The following is a 15,818-nucleotide window of genomic DNA, read 5'->3' as shown; positions in this document are numbered from 1 at the left end:
ATGCAAAGGGGCCAAAAGAGCCAAGGTATTATTTAAGAACAAAAACATAAATAAATAAAATAGAGACCCACACTATCAATACTGACTTATTATAAAGCTAGTAATTAAGATGATGTAGTATTGACAAAACAACTCATGTAATAGAATAGTGAGTTCAGAAACAGATCCATATACACATCCAGTCATACGAAGTCAACAGGATTTCCACATGAAACAAATAAATTATGACCCTTCCCTTACATCATATCCAAAATTCTAGGTAGACTGAAGATCTAAATGTAAAAGGGAAGATACTAAAGCTTGCTATTGATTGATTGATTTATATTCTTCACAGTATAATTAAACTTCTAAAAAAAAATGTAAGGGAATGCCTCATGGCCTTCCAACTGGTAAAGATTTTCTTAAAAGGCCACAGAAAGTAGTAACCATGGGGGGGGGCGATAAATAGATGAAGATATATAAATATATAAATTAGATTTTTATAGAGAACTTCTCTTCATCTAAAGATACCATTGAGAGAGTGACAAGGCAAGTCATAGAGTAAAAGATTTGTAATGTACAAAGAATTTACACACAATGTAGAGAAAGAACTGCAAATTTGTAAAAAAAAAAAAAATAGACAACCTAATAGAAAATAAACACATATAAACAGGTGCTTAACTTTCTTAATTATCACAGAAATTAAAATTAAAACCCCAATGTAATACCCCTCAATATGGCTAAACTGAAAAAGACAATAACAAGTGTTGTTGGAGATATAGAAAAGCAGGAATTCTCATATATTGCAGTATGCAAGATAATAAAGATAGAAATAGTTATCAGATTAACCCAGCAAAAGACATGATGCCAGTGGGGACATAGGGGAAAAGAAAGAAAAGAACCAAAGAATAGCAGGATACTACAGATGCTCGTGGTTACTAAACTGATGGGTAAGTCTTCTTGCAGCCCTGGAGATACAATCTATAGCAAGAAACTACAGACCATCTCATTCCTACCTTACTAGGCAACTACATGTTGATGAAGACCAAACACTGTATAACACACACAAACACTGAATGTGCTACATAAAAATCTAAACACTCTGAACCAGTATAATTCAAACCCATGAAACTAAAGGTTCACCTTTGCCTCTTTCTTCTATAGAGTCTATGGGAAAGCTGAATATTATTTTAGCTCTATTAGGTTATGCCTTTAATTTCTTTTACTGGTACAATGTTAACAAGTAGTTTTCATTATTTATTTTAAAATGTTTTTCTATGTTTCGAGAAATAAGACTAAATAAAAACTATTCTAAGTCTTACCTAGGTAGAAGTGTGCAAGTATTTAACCAAGTTTGAAGCAATTACCTTGCAAATGGAAGACGCATCAACTTGCACTGTTTACTGACCCGTTTCTTCTTGCTAGTTGGCAGTAGAAAGGGACTTTGATGAAACTATTTTTGAAAAGGATAAAGAAAATGAAAAGAAAAAATAATATCTAATCTCATTAAATGTTTGTTATTAAAGCACCAAATTATACAAGTATACCAATAGTAATAGAACAATTCTTGCATTAGTCTTCAATAGTCGAATGAGAATAATGTGATAAGGTTAAACATAGTTCATCCTTTATCATGCCCCCAAAGATAATCATTACTAATATTCTGGTATATAAACTCCCAAACTGTCTTCTCTGCATATGAATAAATACATGTGTGTATACCTGTACATATGATATCTCTACATAAATATGCAATATGTTCATGTCTACATATGTATTACGGAACATATTACATTTTATAAGCTATATTTTTTAATGATCTTTTTAAATTAAAAGTCTGGGTGATTTTAGTATATCTTTTAAGTTTTTGCTTATCTATATTTTCTAAATTTTCTCACACATTTTTTGAACATGTTTTAATTATTTAATAAAGACCATAAAATTAGGCAACCCACAACCATGTTTTTCTATTACAGTACTAACCTGTAATAGAAACAGGAGTATGGCCAAACTGACAAGCTAATTTTAAAATTCACATGGAAATGCAAAGGACCCAGAATAATTAAAACAACTTTTAAAAAGAAGAACAAAGTTGGAGGGCTATGATAATTGAGACAGTATAGTACTAGCATACAGACAGACAAACAGATCAATGAAATACAACAGAGTCCAGAAACAGACCCCCACACATTTGGTCAATTAATTTTTGACAAAGGTGCAAAAGCCAAATGGGGACCCTAGACTTCCATATTCACCAGGCTATTAACAAGGCCAACTCTCCTCCAAACAAGTGATACTGTCCGAAAAGGTCAAGAAGAGAGGGAGGACAGCCCAGTGGTAATGAGGACACCCCCTATACCAACTATGTCTGTGGAGAACACATGGGGACTCTAGACTTCCATTCTTACTTGGTAATAACAAGGAGCCCCTCTTCCTCTCCTCTATGGTGGTGACAGAAGAGGTCTAGTAGAAAGTCAGGATTTTCACCACTCTTCAGTTGTAACAACCTCCCCCTTCGTAATTCCTGCAATCCTGCTGTCAGTGGAGGCCAGAAAGTCATGAGGCACCCCCTCTGTTCCAGCCAGGGTGGTGTCAGCCTGAACTCCCAGCTCCATCCATCAATTAGGAGACACCCCTCCAGAGTGACAATAGAAGTTGAGTAGAAAACCTAAACTTTAACCCCCTCCAACTTGGCAGTACGTGGCACTTTACCACTGGCATGATGTCAGAGGGACCTGCTAAAATAGAAGGTTTAAATAAGATCTGGAGATTCTTAATATACTACCCAAATGTCCAAGGTATAACACAAAATAACTTATCATACCAAGAATTAGGAAAAGGCCTAAATTTGGAAAATACTAAATGTGAACATGAAAAGACAAGACACCAACACCAAGATGACACAGACGCTGGAAAAGAACCGAAAGAACCTTGTTACCTAACAAGGATTTTAAAACAGCCATCATAAAAATGCTTTAATAAGCAATCACTAACATGCTTAAATGAAAAAATAGAAAATCTCAGCAAAGAAACAAAGTCTCAGCAAATAAAGAGAAGACATAAAGAAGAATCAAATGGGAATTTAGAACTGAAAAATAAAATAACCAAAGTAAAATAAATTAAAAACTCAATGGACTCAAAAACAAAGGTGGGGGGGAAATCTGTGAACTTAAAGCAACAGAAAGCACTAATCTGAGCAAGAGAGAAGAGACTGAAAAATAATTAAGAGGTTCAGGGATTTATGGGACCATAACAAAAGATACAACACTCACGTCACTGAAGTCCCAGAAGGAGATAAAGGGGGGAGACCTGAAGAAGTTTTAGAGAAATAACGGCTGAAAATGCCCCAAACTTGGCAAAAGAAACCAATCTGCATATTCAAGCTGAGTGAACCCCAAAAAGGATAAACTCCAAGAAATCCATGCCAGGATATATCAGGGTCAAATTTCCCAAAACTAAAGACAAAAATCTTCCAAGCAGTGTCAAAAAAATGGTACCTACCTACAGAATTAGGAATAAAAAAATAAAGCAAGCATCCGACTCAGTTGAAGAAGTAACAATAAAATAAACCACAGGAGGGCGCCTGGGTGGCTCAGCCGTTAGGCATCCGCCTTGGGCTCAGGTCTCGATCCCAGGGTGCTGGGATCCAGTCCCACATGGGGCTCCCTGCTCTGTGGAAAGCCTGCTTCTCCCTCTCCCACTCCCCCTGCTTGTGTTCCCTCTCTCGCTGTGTCTCTCTCTGTCAAATAAATAAATAAAATCTTAAAAAAAATAAAATAAACCACAGGAAAGAAGAAATGACTTGTTACTAAAGATAAAAGCAAAAATTAAGTTTGAAACACCAAAATAGTATAATTAAAAATTAAAAAAAAAAAATTAAACCCAGAAAACGGTTCTTTTAAAGGAAAAAAATAAAACCCAAAACATAACTACCTAACCTACTGGGGGCAAAAAACCAAGGAAAAGCCTAAATAGAAAAAATCAGTCAACTGGGAAAATAAAACACAGACAACATTTAAAAATGACAGAGTATTATGGCCAACTCTGTGCAAATCAATTTGAAAACATGAATGAAATAATAATTTTCTAAGGAAATATAATTCAGTAAAACTGACCACAAAGGGAGAAATTTTCCCAAGAAAACCAATATCCATAGAAGAAATAAAGTGAACAAAGAACAACCATGCCTACCAAGAAAGACCCAGGTTTCACAGAGAAATTCTACAAAGCATTTAAAGAAAAAATAATTCTAATACTGTATCATTTTTCTAGATCACAGGAAAAGGAAACATCCAAATTCTTTTTATGAGTTCAGTATTTATAATATTTTTATCAATGTCTAAAGCCTGGGTGGCTCAGTCGGTTAAGTGGCTGCCTTCAGCTCAGGTCATGATCCCAGGGTCCTGGGATTGAGCCCCGCGTCGGGCTCCCTGCTCAGCGAAGAGCCTGCTTCTCCCTCTCCCTCTGCCTGCCGCTCGGCCTACTTGTGCTCTCTAGCTCTCTGTCAAAAAAAAAAAAAAAACCTTAAAAAAAAACTAAAAAAAGAAAAAGACTGTATAAAAAGAAAACCTTACTTATGAATAGCAGTTAAAAAATTCCTAACAAAATGCTGGCAAAAGGAATTTCGGAACACAATAACAAATCATTTTTGAAATTTATTCCAGAATTGCAAAATTAGGAAAGCTACTAAAATAAGTCATCATATTAATACATCTAAAAAGAAAGACCAGGAGTGCCTGGGTGGCTCAGTCGTTAGGTGTCTGCCTTCGGCGCAGGTCATGATCCTGGGGTCCTGGGATCGAGCCCCACATGGGCTCCCTGCTCAGCAGGAAACCTGCTTCTCCCTCTGCCACTCCCCCTGCTTGTGTTCCCTCTCTCGCTGTGTCTCACACTGTCAAATAAATACATAAAATCTTTAAAAAAATAATAATAAAATAAAATAAAAAGACCATATGATTATCACCATAGATGCTAAGAAAGTAAGGTAAAATACATTATTTATTATTTTTTTATTTAAAAAGCTAAATAACATAAGCATTATAAGTTAAATATGTATATTAACCTTAAGAAAAAACAGGATCATTCTTAATGGGGAAACACTATCCAACATTTTATTAAAATTTATTGCTTTCTAGGTTCTAGACATTGGTGTGGTATAGACAAAAATCCTATACTTAAGAACTTTATGTTCTGGTGAGATGAATAATAAAATTAATGAGTAAAATTGTATCTAATATAGTGTTAAGTGATAAGGAGAAAAATTAAGGCAAGAAAAGCAGAATATGAAATGTTAGGGCAGGGGTGGGGAAGGATTCAGATTTATATAGGGCTGCCAGAGAAGACTTGACTGAAGTCACTTTTGAGTCAAGATTTGAAGTAAGGGAGTAGGCCATGTGAAGGAAGAACAAGTCCAAAGGCCCTAAGATGGCAGCTTGCCTGTGTTTGAGGAGTGCGGACTAAAGATGTTAAAGAGTGGAAGGAGCTGAGTAGTCAATGAGGTGAGAGAAAGAACACGAGTTTCTTTTTTTTTTTTTTAAAGATTTTATTTATTTATTTGATAGAGAGAGAGAGAGAGAGAGAGAGAAACCGCCTGAGAGGAGAGAGGGTCAGAGGGAAAAGCAGGCTCCCCGCTGAGCCGGGAGCCTGATGGGGACTCGATCCCAGGATTCCGGGATCATGACCTGAGCCGAAGGCAGTCGCTTAACCAACTGAGCCACCCAGGCACCCAGAACACGAGTTTCAATTTTCAGATAATAACGGGCAATAGATGACAGGGGAAGCCACTGGAGAGTTTTCAGCAGAGACTAATGTTTTAATTGGCTCTCTCTGGCTGCTATGCTGAGAGGAGAATATAGGGGCAAGGGTAGGAACAAGAAGCCCAAGTTGGGATGCCACTCCAAGAACTTGGGTAAGAGAAAACAGTGGCTTGGATGGGGGTGGTGAAAGTCAGGGTTATGAGAAGTGGTAAAACTCTGGACTGATTTTTAGGGCAGTACTAAAAGGATTTGCTAAAGGATCCGATACGGGGTGTGAGGAAAAAATAGGAAAACAAAATTGCAATTACCTGAGATGAAGACCCCAAAAGGAACTGGTTTGGTGGCAAATGTAAAATTTAAGATGCTTCTTAGACATCCAAAGACAAATGCCAAATAGGTAGTAGGCTAGGTGTTGTCTGGCCAGGCTACAGGTGCAAATTTGGGAGTCATGAGTATTTAACAACAATTAAATCCATGAGAATGGATGAATCATTTAGGGAACAAGTGTAGATAGAAGAGAGAAGGAGAAGAACTGAGTTCTGGGGTACCCAAAATTTAGCAGTTGGAGAAATAAAGAGAAACCAACAAACAGACTGAAAAAGAACAATCAGAGAGGTAGGAAGAAACTTAGGAGAGTGCAGTATTGTAAAAGTCACATGAAGGCCAACATAAGGACCAAGAAATATCTAGAGGTTTTGGTAATGTGGAGATCAATTTTCAGAAGAGCACTTCTAGTGGAGTGGTGGTGAAACCCCAATTGGTATGGGTTCAAGAGAAACTGGAGACAGTGTAAACAATTCTCTCAAAGAGTTTTGCTATAAAGGAGAAAAATGAGAGTAGCTGGGGGTGGGGGATCTGAATAAAAGGTTGCATTTTTATGTTTTTAAAGATGGGAGATAGGAGATAATGTTTTTGCATCCTAATGGGAATAATCCAGAAGGGAGGGAAAAATTAATAATGCAAGAGGAAAAAGCATTCTACACTAATGTCAAGCCAATAGCAAGAGACAACCCAAGTGTCCAACCCAGAGCCTAAGTTAAATAGATTAGAAGTCCATTCTAGATCTATCCTAAGCAGCACTAAAAAAGAATGAGGAAGCATTCCTTGTAATCATATGGAGAGATCTTCAAAATATGTCACATTAAAAAAAGTCATAGTATAATTAGGGATAGTATAGTACGTTTTGTGTAAGAAAGAAAATAAAGAAAATATTTATATTTTTGTTTTAATATAAAGAAGCAAAGCAGTTACCCATATGAGGTGTGGGGAGAAGAAAGGATAAAGAAGAAAGTAGCTGAAAGCAGAACAGAAGCACGTATGAGCTTTCTTTCTATACTTTATTATATTGTTCTGATATTAGAATGTCTACATTCCCCAACATCCTCTCCAACTAAAAAGAAAAGGAACTGCAAAACTCGAAACTTGATATGCAAAAGTTAATCTGTTAAATAGTAAGTCCAAGAAAGCAGACACCAAAGTTGTATGCTGTCCCTTCATCCTCCAGCTTCTGCATCTACTCTCTTTTACTTCTCCTAAATCCAGATGCTAATCTCAGCCCTCTTCGAGATCTCCAAAGAGAACCACACAAAAAGCATCTGGGAACAATGTTGACTTCACTAAAGAGTTTTTTAAAGAACCAGTGGAAGGAAGGAGCTTTATATCACATAACTCACAACAAACCGTTGAGCAATGTTTTTAGGGCTAAGTTTTTAGGGCTAACTGTTCTCCACAGTTCTTCCAGGTCTTGCTAATTAATTAGCTTCTTTCTCTTACTCTCCAAGTCAACTCCTGTACTAACTACTCTACACTCCCCACTGCCATGTCTGATTCTAGCCTTAGTAATTTATTCAGGGCAATTCGATTTAGCCCTGCAAGCTGATCAGCAAAACAGAGCTCCCTCCCTGACTTTCCCTACCCACCCACCCACACAGTGAATGGCATCTCTTCTTAAAGGGTACTAAATGTATAAGATGCATCTCTGCTCACTGGTTGTACTAGATATCAAATTTAAAATAATGCTAGGAGCTACATGTCCTGTGAACATTATTCTACAGGGATATTTATACAAATCCTTTCTTTATCCAAATGTGGATTAAGTTAGGTGATAAAGTACATACTCTTTGGCTAGCTTTTATAAAACTGACAAAGGAGCTCAACATTGATCACATAGGTTGAAAGAGTTCCTATCTTTATACTACAAAGACTATGTATTTACGAGCCCTAAAAATGACTTTTAAAAGTTTTTAAAGGAGAGATTTGCAGCAAATTTAGAAAACACAGGAAGATATACATGCAATAATAAAAAAGGAATAACAGCTAACATTTATTGCATTCTTCCTATTGCCAGGACACTTGCTTGCCACATCTAACAATTACAGTAATTCTTTGTAGATATACTACCATTATTTACACCATGCATAAGAGGACACTAAGGTTCAAAGAGTTAAAGGCCAAGGTCACAGGACCGGGAAGTAACAGAGCTGGGATCTAAATATAGGCAATTCCATTTAAAAGCTGCCCTATAAAGCACTAAACTGCCTTCAGAATCTATCAAGAAATTTACCTAAAATTGGGACTTCACTAACCTTTCTTCAGTTTATTTATTATGTATATTTTGCCTTCTCATTAGTTATTAATTCCCAGCATTTATTTTCCCTATTTAGATAATTGAGTTAATTTCACAATATATTTGGCCCTTTTCCAAACTTCCTGATTTTTCTAGTGATTTGATTTTCCTCGTGATAGATTATAAGAGCTATTTAACTATTAATATTAATGCTTTATCTCCTATTTGTTTAATTTTCCCAGTCTGCCACTAGCCTTTAATTTTTATGATTTTTAGCCTTCTAAAATTTTTTTTTTTTGGTGAGAAAATCCATCAATAGCTTCTTTTATGGCTTCTATCTTTCTATCTTTGTTTCTAGTATAGAAAGGCCTCTCCTATCTAACATGAATTTATTTGTAATTTCTTCTTACTTTATATATTCTTTTTTATTTAAATCCATCTAAAATTTATTTTAGAGAATGGTGTATAGTAGGATCTTCCTCTATTTTTTTCCCCCAGTTTTTCAATTGTGCCCATCCTTTTTTTAATAATACAAATTCTTTCCTAATTTGAAATACTACCTTTCTATGAACGTCTTCTTTGTTTTTTAGTGGTTTAGGGGCCATTATGTTCCACTGAACTGTCTAATCCTGTGTTCTAATCAAAACCTAATTTTTATATAAAAATTTCAATAACCAATTATACCAAATGATGTGCTATTAGCCAGGTAAAACTGATATTGTCATCATTTCTTTGCACAAAGTTTAAAATACGAATCTCCAACCTTGATGCTACTGAATCTCAATTATTCTTAGCAATGCTTAAAAATTACACTACTTATACATAAACTCTACTTACCTCAGAAAGAGTGCTCATTTCAATTGCAGTTATCAAGTTACTGTTCATGAGTGCTTCTATTTCTATAAGCTTCTTATTCTGTATGTGTAAAATAAAGACCTCTTTTAATCAATTAAGATTCATACATTCATGGGGATATCATCAGCTGAGAAGACTTAAAAAATAATTGAGATCATATTGAGCTAAAAAGGTACATTCTATAGTTCAAATAGCCACACACACACACACACACACACACACACACACACACCCCTTGATTGCTTTTGAGTTCTCAATCATAAATTTTCCTACAAACATTTCTCTATCTTCTCATAATAATAATACATCCCATGGAAAGTGAACATAGTTTGTCAGACAATTTAACACTCATGAATAGATCAATTTTTCCACTATAAATTAATTTCTGCTCATTTCAGTGTTAGAGCTATAGTTGCAGCCTAGCTGACCATTGGCTCTTCCTGACTTGTCTGTGGACAGAGTTGGAAGTTGGAAGGGAAAGCAATGACTACAATCTTCATTCTATTTGGTGTGTAGCCAGGGGAAAACTGGGGTTAAAAGAGAATACAAACACTCTGGGAATTCCCCTCTTTTCATTGGAAAAATTATGTCCATCTTCTTAAAATGTATTAATGCACCAAGGTTTGCAAATGATAAACAATCGAATGTTGATCACGGTATTATTATACTGGCTTGCAGGGCCCCAAGTGCACATTCAGAATGTAGACTGAAGACACCTATTTTACTACCCATTAACAGTTTGTTCATTAACATGGCATACACTTTCAATAATTTTTTACAATGACTGGAGATTTGAAAAACCTTTTTAGAGCTTCTATAATAATATAGTTAATAATTATTTTATAATTCAGAATTCAAACACAATATAGTTTCCATACCAAATTATTTAGTTTTAGGCGAAGAAATGTGTTCTCAAAATTCAGTTTCTCCACTTCTTTTTGCAATAGCGTCTTTTCAGTTGTAATTCTTCGAGAATTCTCTTTCTCTCTACTAAGAGCCTGAGCTAATGCCCTGTTGTTGTGCTTTAAAGAAATTTTGAAAATAGAAGAATTGTCTGTAAAAAAATTTTAGAAGTTAATATTGAAATTATATCTTCATAAGTTTTCATACCCTTAATGAAACTATTTTAGGCAAAATATATCGTAAGTTTTAACTAAAAGTTGGAAAACAATAGAATAACAGTATAGATGTAGTTTTGAAAAAAATGTATCCAGAGTTTGGATCTGCAGAAATAAAAGCTAGATAGAAGATGCAGAATAAAAGAGCTGTGAGGAATGCAGACTGTTGTGAATACAGAGTTAGGAATAAAAGACGTCTAGGATAGACACAGTATCCTAGATAATTAGACCAGTCACAAAAACTCAATCCTGATACCTGTTGCCCTACCTGTCTTCCTACTCTGACTAGGAAGTAGAATGGAGAAGCTGATTCTGAAGCTCTAACTGGCGATAGCCCATAGGTACTAGGGTAGCCAATCTGTCAAAATTTTAAAGCCGGTTTCTGTGACTCCAGAAAATTAACAAATTAAAATTAACAAATCAGTTAATGCTCCTAAAGTCCATTTTTCAAAGTCTTTAGTGAAAGGGAGCATACTTACTATAAGGTTGGACAGATCATCTAAACCCTGTGGACCCTGTGGGATCTTCTATCTCCCCTTAAATATCCAACTCCTACTTATAGGCATTTACTGCAATCTAAACTTGACCCCTTCTCTTTACAAGCACTATGTAAATATAATTTAAATCAGAAATGTTTCCGTGTTGTTAGCAGAGAAATTTATATGTGAATTCCTTGGGAGAGTTCACCTTAAATAGAGTGTGTTTCCTCAGTACACAGAAAGCATACTTACATTTTCATAAAGTTTATTTAAATGCCACTATTCAATAACATATCCCACTGAGTAGAAATATAGTATCTATAAGATACATTTATAAAAGTAATAATATTTTTTAAATATTCAGGGAATGTTTGGGCATCTAAAAAACAGGGTCCAAAAAAGTACTTTATCTTTGGCATAGAGAAAGTAGTTTCAGACAGTCACCTTTGACATAGCAAACGAAAATAGATTAGAACTGGTTTTGGATTTCCAGAGCTAAAGGATAATAATATTTTCCTGTTGCACTCCTCAAACACAGTATGTTCCTTCATAATAATGGGTGTACAACGGTCCTGCCAAACAGAACACGAAATAGCCACTGTACGATGGGGTCTAATATACCACATGACCCTAGACACCTGGGTAGGAGGAACATTAAGATTTAAAGATACTCAGAAGTCTCAGCTATTTCATGGGGCACACACAATTATCCTTCACAGGGGCTATATCAACAGGAAACCTCTCCCCCTCCTGCTAAGATGGATACAAACCACTGAGATAATTTTCAGAAGTGATGAGAATTTATCTTGGCAGTTTTTCCCACTTCCCTTTTTTTTTTTTCTCTTCTAAAATCTTAGTTCCAGAATCCATGAAACCCTATCTCCAAAATGCTCAGTACTCTCATGAACTTTGGCTATAGAAAATCACCCACTACAATACTCTACCTGGGCCAACCACATCTAGATCATCCATCATCCTATTGCTACAGCATGCAAGAACAATCTGTCACTTTTTTTAGCTCTTTTCCAGAAATGTCACATTGGTATTTTCTTTGCTGTGTAGGAGGTAGCTGCTTTAGGCTACCCCAGCCTTACTGCTGAAAATTCTGCTGTCACCACTGAGGGTAAATCATCATAACCACTCAACTAATAGGAGTTGAAGGATTGAATGAACAAACCGTATCAGTTAACAAAAATAGTCATTTTAGTCATTTCTATACTTGATAAAATAAAGTACCAAATATTATATCAATTCTCCAAGGGAAAGTAAAAATGTGAGCATACTTTAATGGTACTTACTTAATATTTTTGTTTTGATTTTTGAAGCAAGAGAAACATTCAGTTTCCCAGTCTTTGAAATTCTTTTGTCTTTCACATGTCTCTTAATTCCTGAAGTAAAAAGTGAGCCAGTGTCCATCACTGGGTGCTCCATCACTGAAATAAAAACAAAAAAGAAAGAAATCAGAGTATTGATTAATAAAAGAAAAAAAGGATAACTGATAAATACATTCTAAAAGGTAACGATCATGACTTAGGTGATATAATTTGTTTGTATATAAGTATCTGCAAAACCCTTTGTATAAATCTGAAAGTATGCATATAGTCAAAAGTGGTTTAAAGTAGTATCCAAAAAAGGTAAATGACTGTTTTTTCATTTAAAACCTATATTATTATATCTATGCATCAGGAGCTAGGTTAGGCACTGGGACAGAAAACAGGATATGGTTGTGTGGGAACACATAGTCATGGAATGCAGAGTCCACTGTGGGTACAGACCCTATTTCGATACAATGTAAGAAGTGTAACCTTAGAGAATGCACAGAACAGATAAACCTAATCTTATGGGGTCGTGGGGCTAGCTGGTTTGGAGGAATAAGCGGGAAATCTTGCATGTGTCTATTTGTCCATTAGAATTACTCTAAAGTCTATGGGACCACTATGGGACCACTCTAAAGTCTAATAGTGGAAAGAAGATAATCACATTATACTATGACAAGAATAACTGATATAATACACAATGCATAAAAGTAATTAACTCTGCCTGGGCAGAGGAAAAGGATCAGAAAAGGTTTTACTGAGAAGGTACAGTTGATGCTGAGCTATGTAGTAGACAAGACCAACCTCTCAAAACTCCCATCCCTTCCCCAAGCCTCCTTGCCTCCAGCTTCAGAGATCAAGAAGAAACGCTATTATTGGGGCGCCTGGGTGGCTCAGTCGTTAGGCATCTGCCTTCAGCTCGTGTCATGATCCCAGAGTCCTGGGATAGAGCCCCGTGTCGGGCTCCCTGCTCCGTGGGAGGCCTGCTTCTCCCTCTCCCACTCCCCCTGCTTGTGTTCCCTCTCTGGCTGTGTCTCTCTGTCAAATAAATAAATAAATAAATAAATAAATAAATAAATAAATAAAATCTTTAAAAAAAAAAAGAAACCCTATTACCTGTGTCTGCCTACCTCCTAATACTCAGCCTCTCCCCACTACCTGCCTTAAGTCCACACGACTAATCTCACTATCCTCTTTGTATCAATCACAGAATCTCCAGGCCACTTCCTCTCCCTCATCCTAATCCTCCTCCAGCTCTGCAGTAGGCTAAAAAAATGGGTCTCCCAAAGACATCAGGTACCAATCCCTGTCATTCTAAACCTTATGTGGAAAAGGGGTCTTTACAGATGTGATTAAGTTGAGGATCTTGTGATGTCCTGGATTGTATCTAGTTAGGCCCCCAAATGCCCTCATTAGTGTCCCATATACTAAGTAGTACTACTTGAATAACTAAACAGGGCATATCAAACTTAACCTGCCCAAACCTGTTTCACTCAGAGCCTTCTCTATTTCATTTAATGGCAACTCCATCCTAGTTGCTCTGGCCAAAAATCTCTCATATCCCAATCAACCTTCATAGTACATTAGAATCTGACCGCTTCTCAGTACCTCCACTACTATCAGCCTAGACCAAGGTGCTGACATGTCTCACTTGAATTCTTGTAATAGCCTCTTATCCTCTTATTTCCACTGCTGCCCTTGCTACAGTGTATTTATTAGTCTATACAATCTAAAACTCTCCAATGGTTCCCATTTCTCTCAGAATAAAAACTGAAGTTCTTTAATGGTTAAGAAGTCCCTCCACCATCTGCTCTTCTTCCCATTCCTCCAATTTGAACTCTTCCTTCTGTCCCTTAGCCCATTCCTTCCAGGCCACACTGGCCACCAAGCTCTAAATGCTTGGCAAATGGCAGCCATTCTTCAGCCTCAGGTCCTTTGTATTGGTCATTCTCTCTACTGAGAAAGCTCTTCCTCCAGATAGAAATGGCTCATTCGCTCTCCTCCAAGTGTTTGCTCAAATGTCACCTTCTCAGTGAGGCCTTTCAAAACTGTAGCTCCTTTCCTCAGCATGTCTGATTACTCTGACCCTTCTCTATTTTTTCCATAGCATTTAAATCACTATCTAATATACTACAGAATTTACTTATTTCCTATCAACTAGAATTTAAGTTCCAGAAAGTCATGGATTTTTCTCTGTTTTATTCACTGACATATTTCCCAGCTCACAGACCAGTGCCTGACAAATAATATGAACACAATAAATATTTATTGAATGAATAAATAAGTCTTAATAATAAAGAATGTCAGGTATCAAGATTAGAAAGGGTTTTCCAGGAAGAAGGAATGGCATGTGTAAATGCATGAAAATGGAACATTTAAGAAGATACCAGTGATCTCTTGATGCTAGAAGGTTACTGCCCTGTTTCTCTTAACAGCAAACTCCTTTAAAGAGCTGTCCATTCTTGCTGTCTCCAATTCATCCCCTCCCATTCCCTCTTGATCTACTCTCAAGTTGTTGCTCTCACCACTATACCATATGGAAATTGATCATTAAAGCACTAAATTGCATTGTTACTAAATCAGATATAGCAGTCAAGATCCAGTTCTCACCTGATCTATGATTTTAATCATAGTATTTGACATCAGGTCATTCTCTCTGAAATACCTTTAGTGGGTTTCCAAAATACCACATTCTCCTGGATTTTTTCTGCCTCACTGACCACTTCTTCTAAGTCTCTTCCACTGATTATTCTTTATCTCCCTAACCTCTTACCACCTGAGTGCACCAGATCTCAATCCTTGGGTCTCATCTATTTTCTATGTACGTATACCCCTGTGAGGGTATCCTCTAGTGCTCTGGCTTTTAAATCTAAATGCCAATGACTTGCAAATTTATATCCCAAATCAACCCCAGACTTATTTATCCAACTGCCTACTCCTCATCTTGGATGTCTAATATGTACCTCAAACTTAACATGTCCTCAACTCACCCCACCCAAACCTGCTCCACTGTGTCCTCTCCATCTCATTTAACAGCAATGCCATCTTTCCACTTGCTCAGCTCGGGAACATCTTTCTCTCACATTCCACATCCACTCTACCATCAGTCATGCTGGCCTGACTTTCACATGTCCACATGGGCCCCCTACATTGTCACTCTGATCCAAGTTGCCATTCTCTCTCATGTACATTATTGCTATAACTACCTAAACGGTGTCCCTGTTTCCACATTCTTCCCCACTATCAATTCTCAACTTAGTAACCAAAATGATCCCTTTAAAACTTAAGTAAATTCATGTCACTCCTCTGTTAAACTCTCCAGTGGCTTTCCATCTCACTGGAGTAGAGTCATAATTCTTGCAATGGCCTATAAGGTACTACACAATTTGACACTTCTCCCCTTCCCCAATTCCCTATCCAGTACCTCTCTGACCTCTTCACCACTTCCTTTGCTCGCTAAACTCCAGCCACACTAGCTACCTTAGCATATTCCCACTGCAGAACCTTTATATTCCTTTTCTTTTCCCTTTGTATCAACTCTTCTCCAAATAATCACAGGGTTTACTGTCTTCAAGTCTTTACTCAGATGTCACTTTCTTAGCCTTTCCAGACCAAACTATTTAAAAGACCACACCTGACGCCATTTCACTTCCTATTATGTATTTTTTTGCCATCAATTTATCAGTGTCTAATATAAGATCACATAATTTCCTTATTTAATTGTCTTCTCCTACTAAAATGTGTTTCAC

At 36.6% G+C, this 15,818-nt stretch overlaps 2 protein-coding genes across 6 annotated transcripts in view; one reads left to right on the top strand and one right to left on the bottom strand.

The window, feature by feature from the left end:
* Positions 1 to 15,818, top strand: part of KCTD18 (potassium channel tetramerization domain containing 18) — a 99,525-nt gene that overhangs the window by 36,551 nt on the left and 47,156 nt on the right. The window lies entirely within an intron of this gene.
* SGO2 (shugoshin 2) overlaps positions 1 to 15,818 on the bottom strand; it is a 67,266-nt gene that overhangs the window by 26,614 nt on the left and 24,834 nt on the right. For all 5 annotated transcript variants that reach the window (XR_013447318.1, XM_078071164.1, XM_078071165.1 and 2 more), the window contains 4 exons: positions 12,052 to 12,186; positions 10,035 to 10,210; positions 9,139 to 9,216; positions 1,347 to 1,432 (listed from right to left, as the gene is read on the bottom strand). Coding sequence is in view for 4 of the 5 variants with exons in the window: in XM_078071164.1 (XP_077927290.1) it covers positions 1,347 to 1,432; positions 9,139 to 9,216; positions 10,035 to 10,210; positions 12,052 to 12,184 (473 nt within the window). In the remaining variant the exon portion in view is untranslated. The remainder of the gene's footprint in view (positions 1 to 1,346; positions 1,433 to 9,138; positions 9,217 to 10,034; positions 10,211 to 12,051; positions 12,187 to 15,818) is intronic.

This window comes from Halichoerus grypus, chromosome 4 (genome assembly GCF_964656455.1).
Source record: "Halichoerus grypus chromosome 4, mHalGry1.hap1.1, whole genome shotgun sequence".
Taxonomy (NCBI): domain Eukaryota; kingdom Metazoa; phylum Chordata; class Mammalia; order Carnivora; family Phocidae; genus Halichoerus; species Halichoerus grypus.
This window is presented reverse-complemented; position numbering and strand designations above follow the sequence as displayed.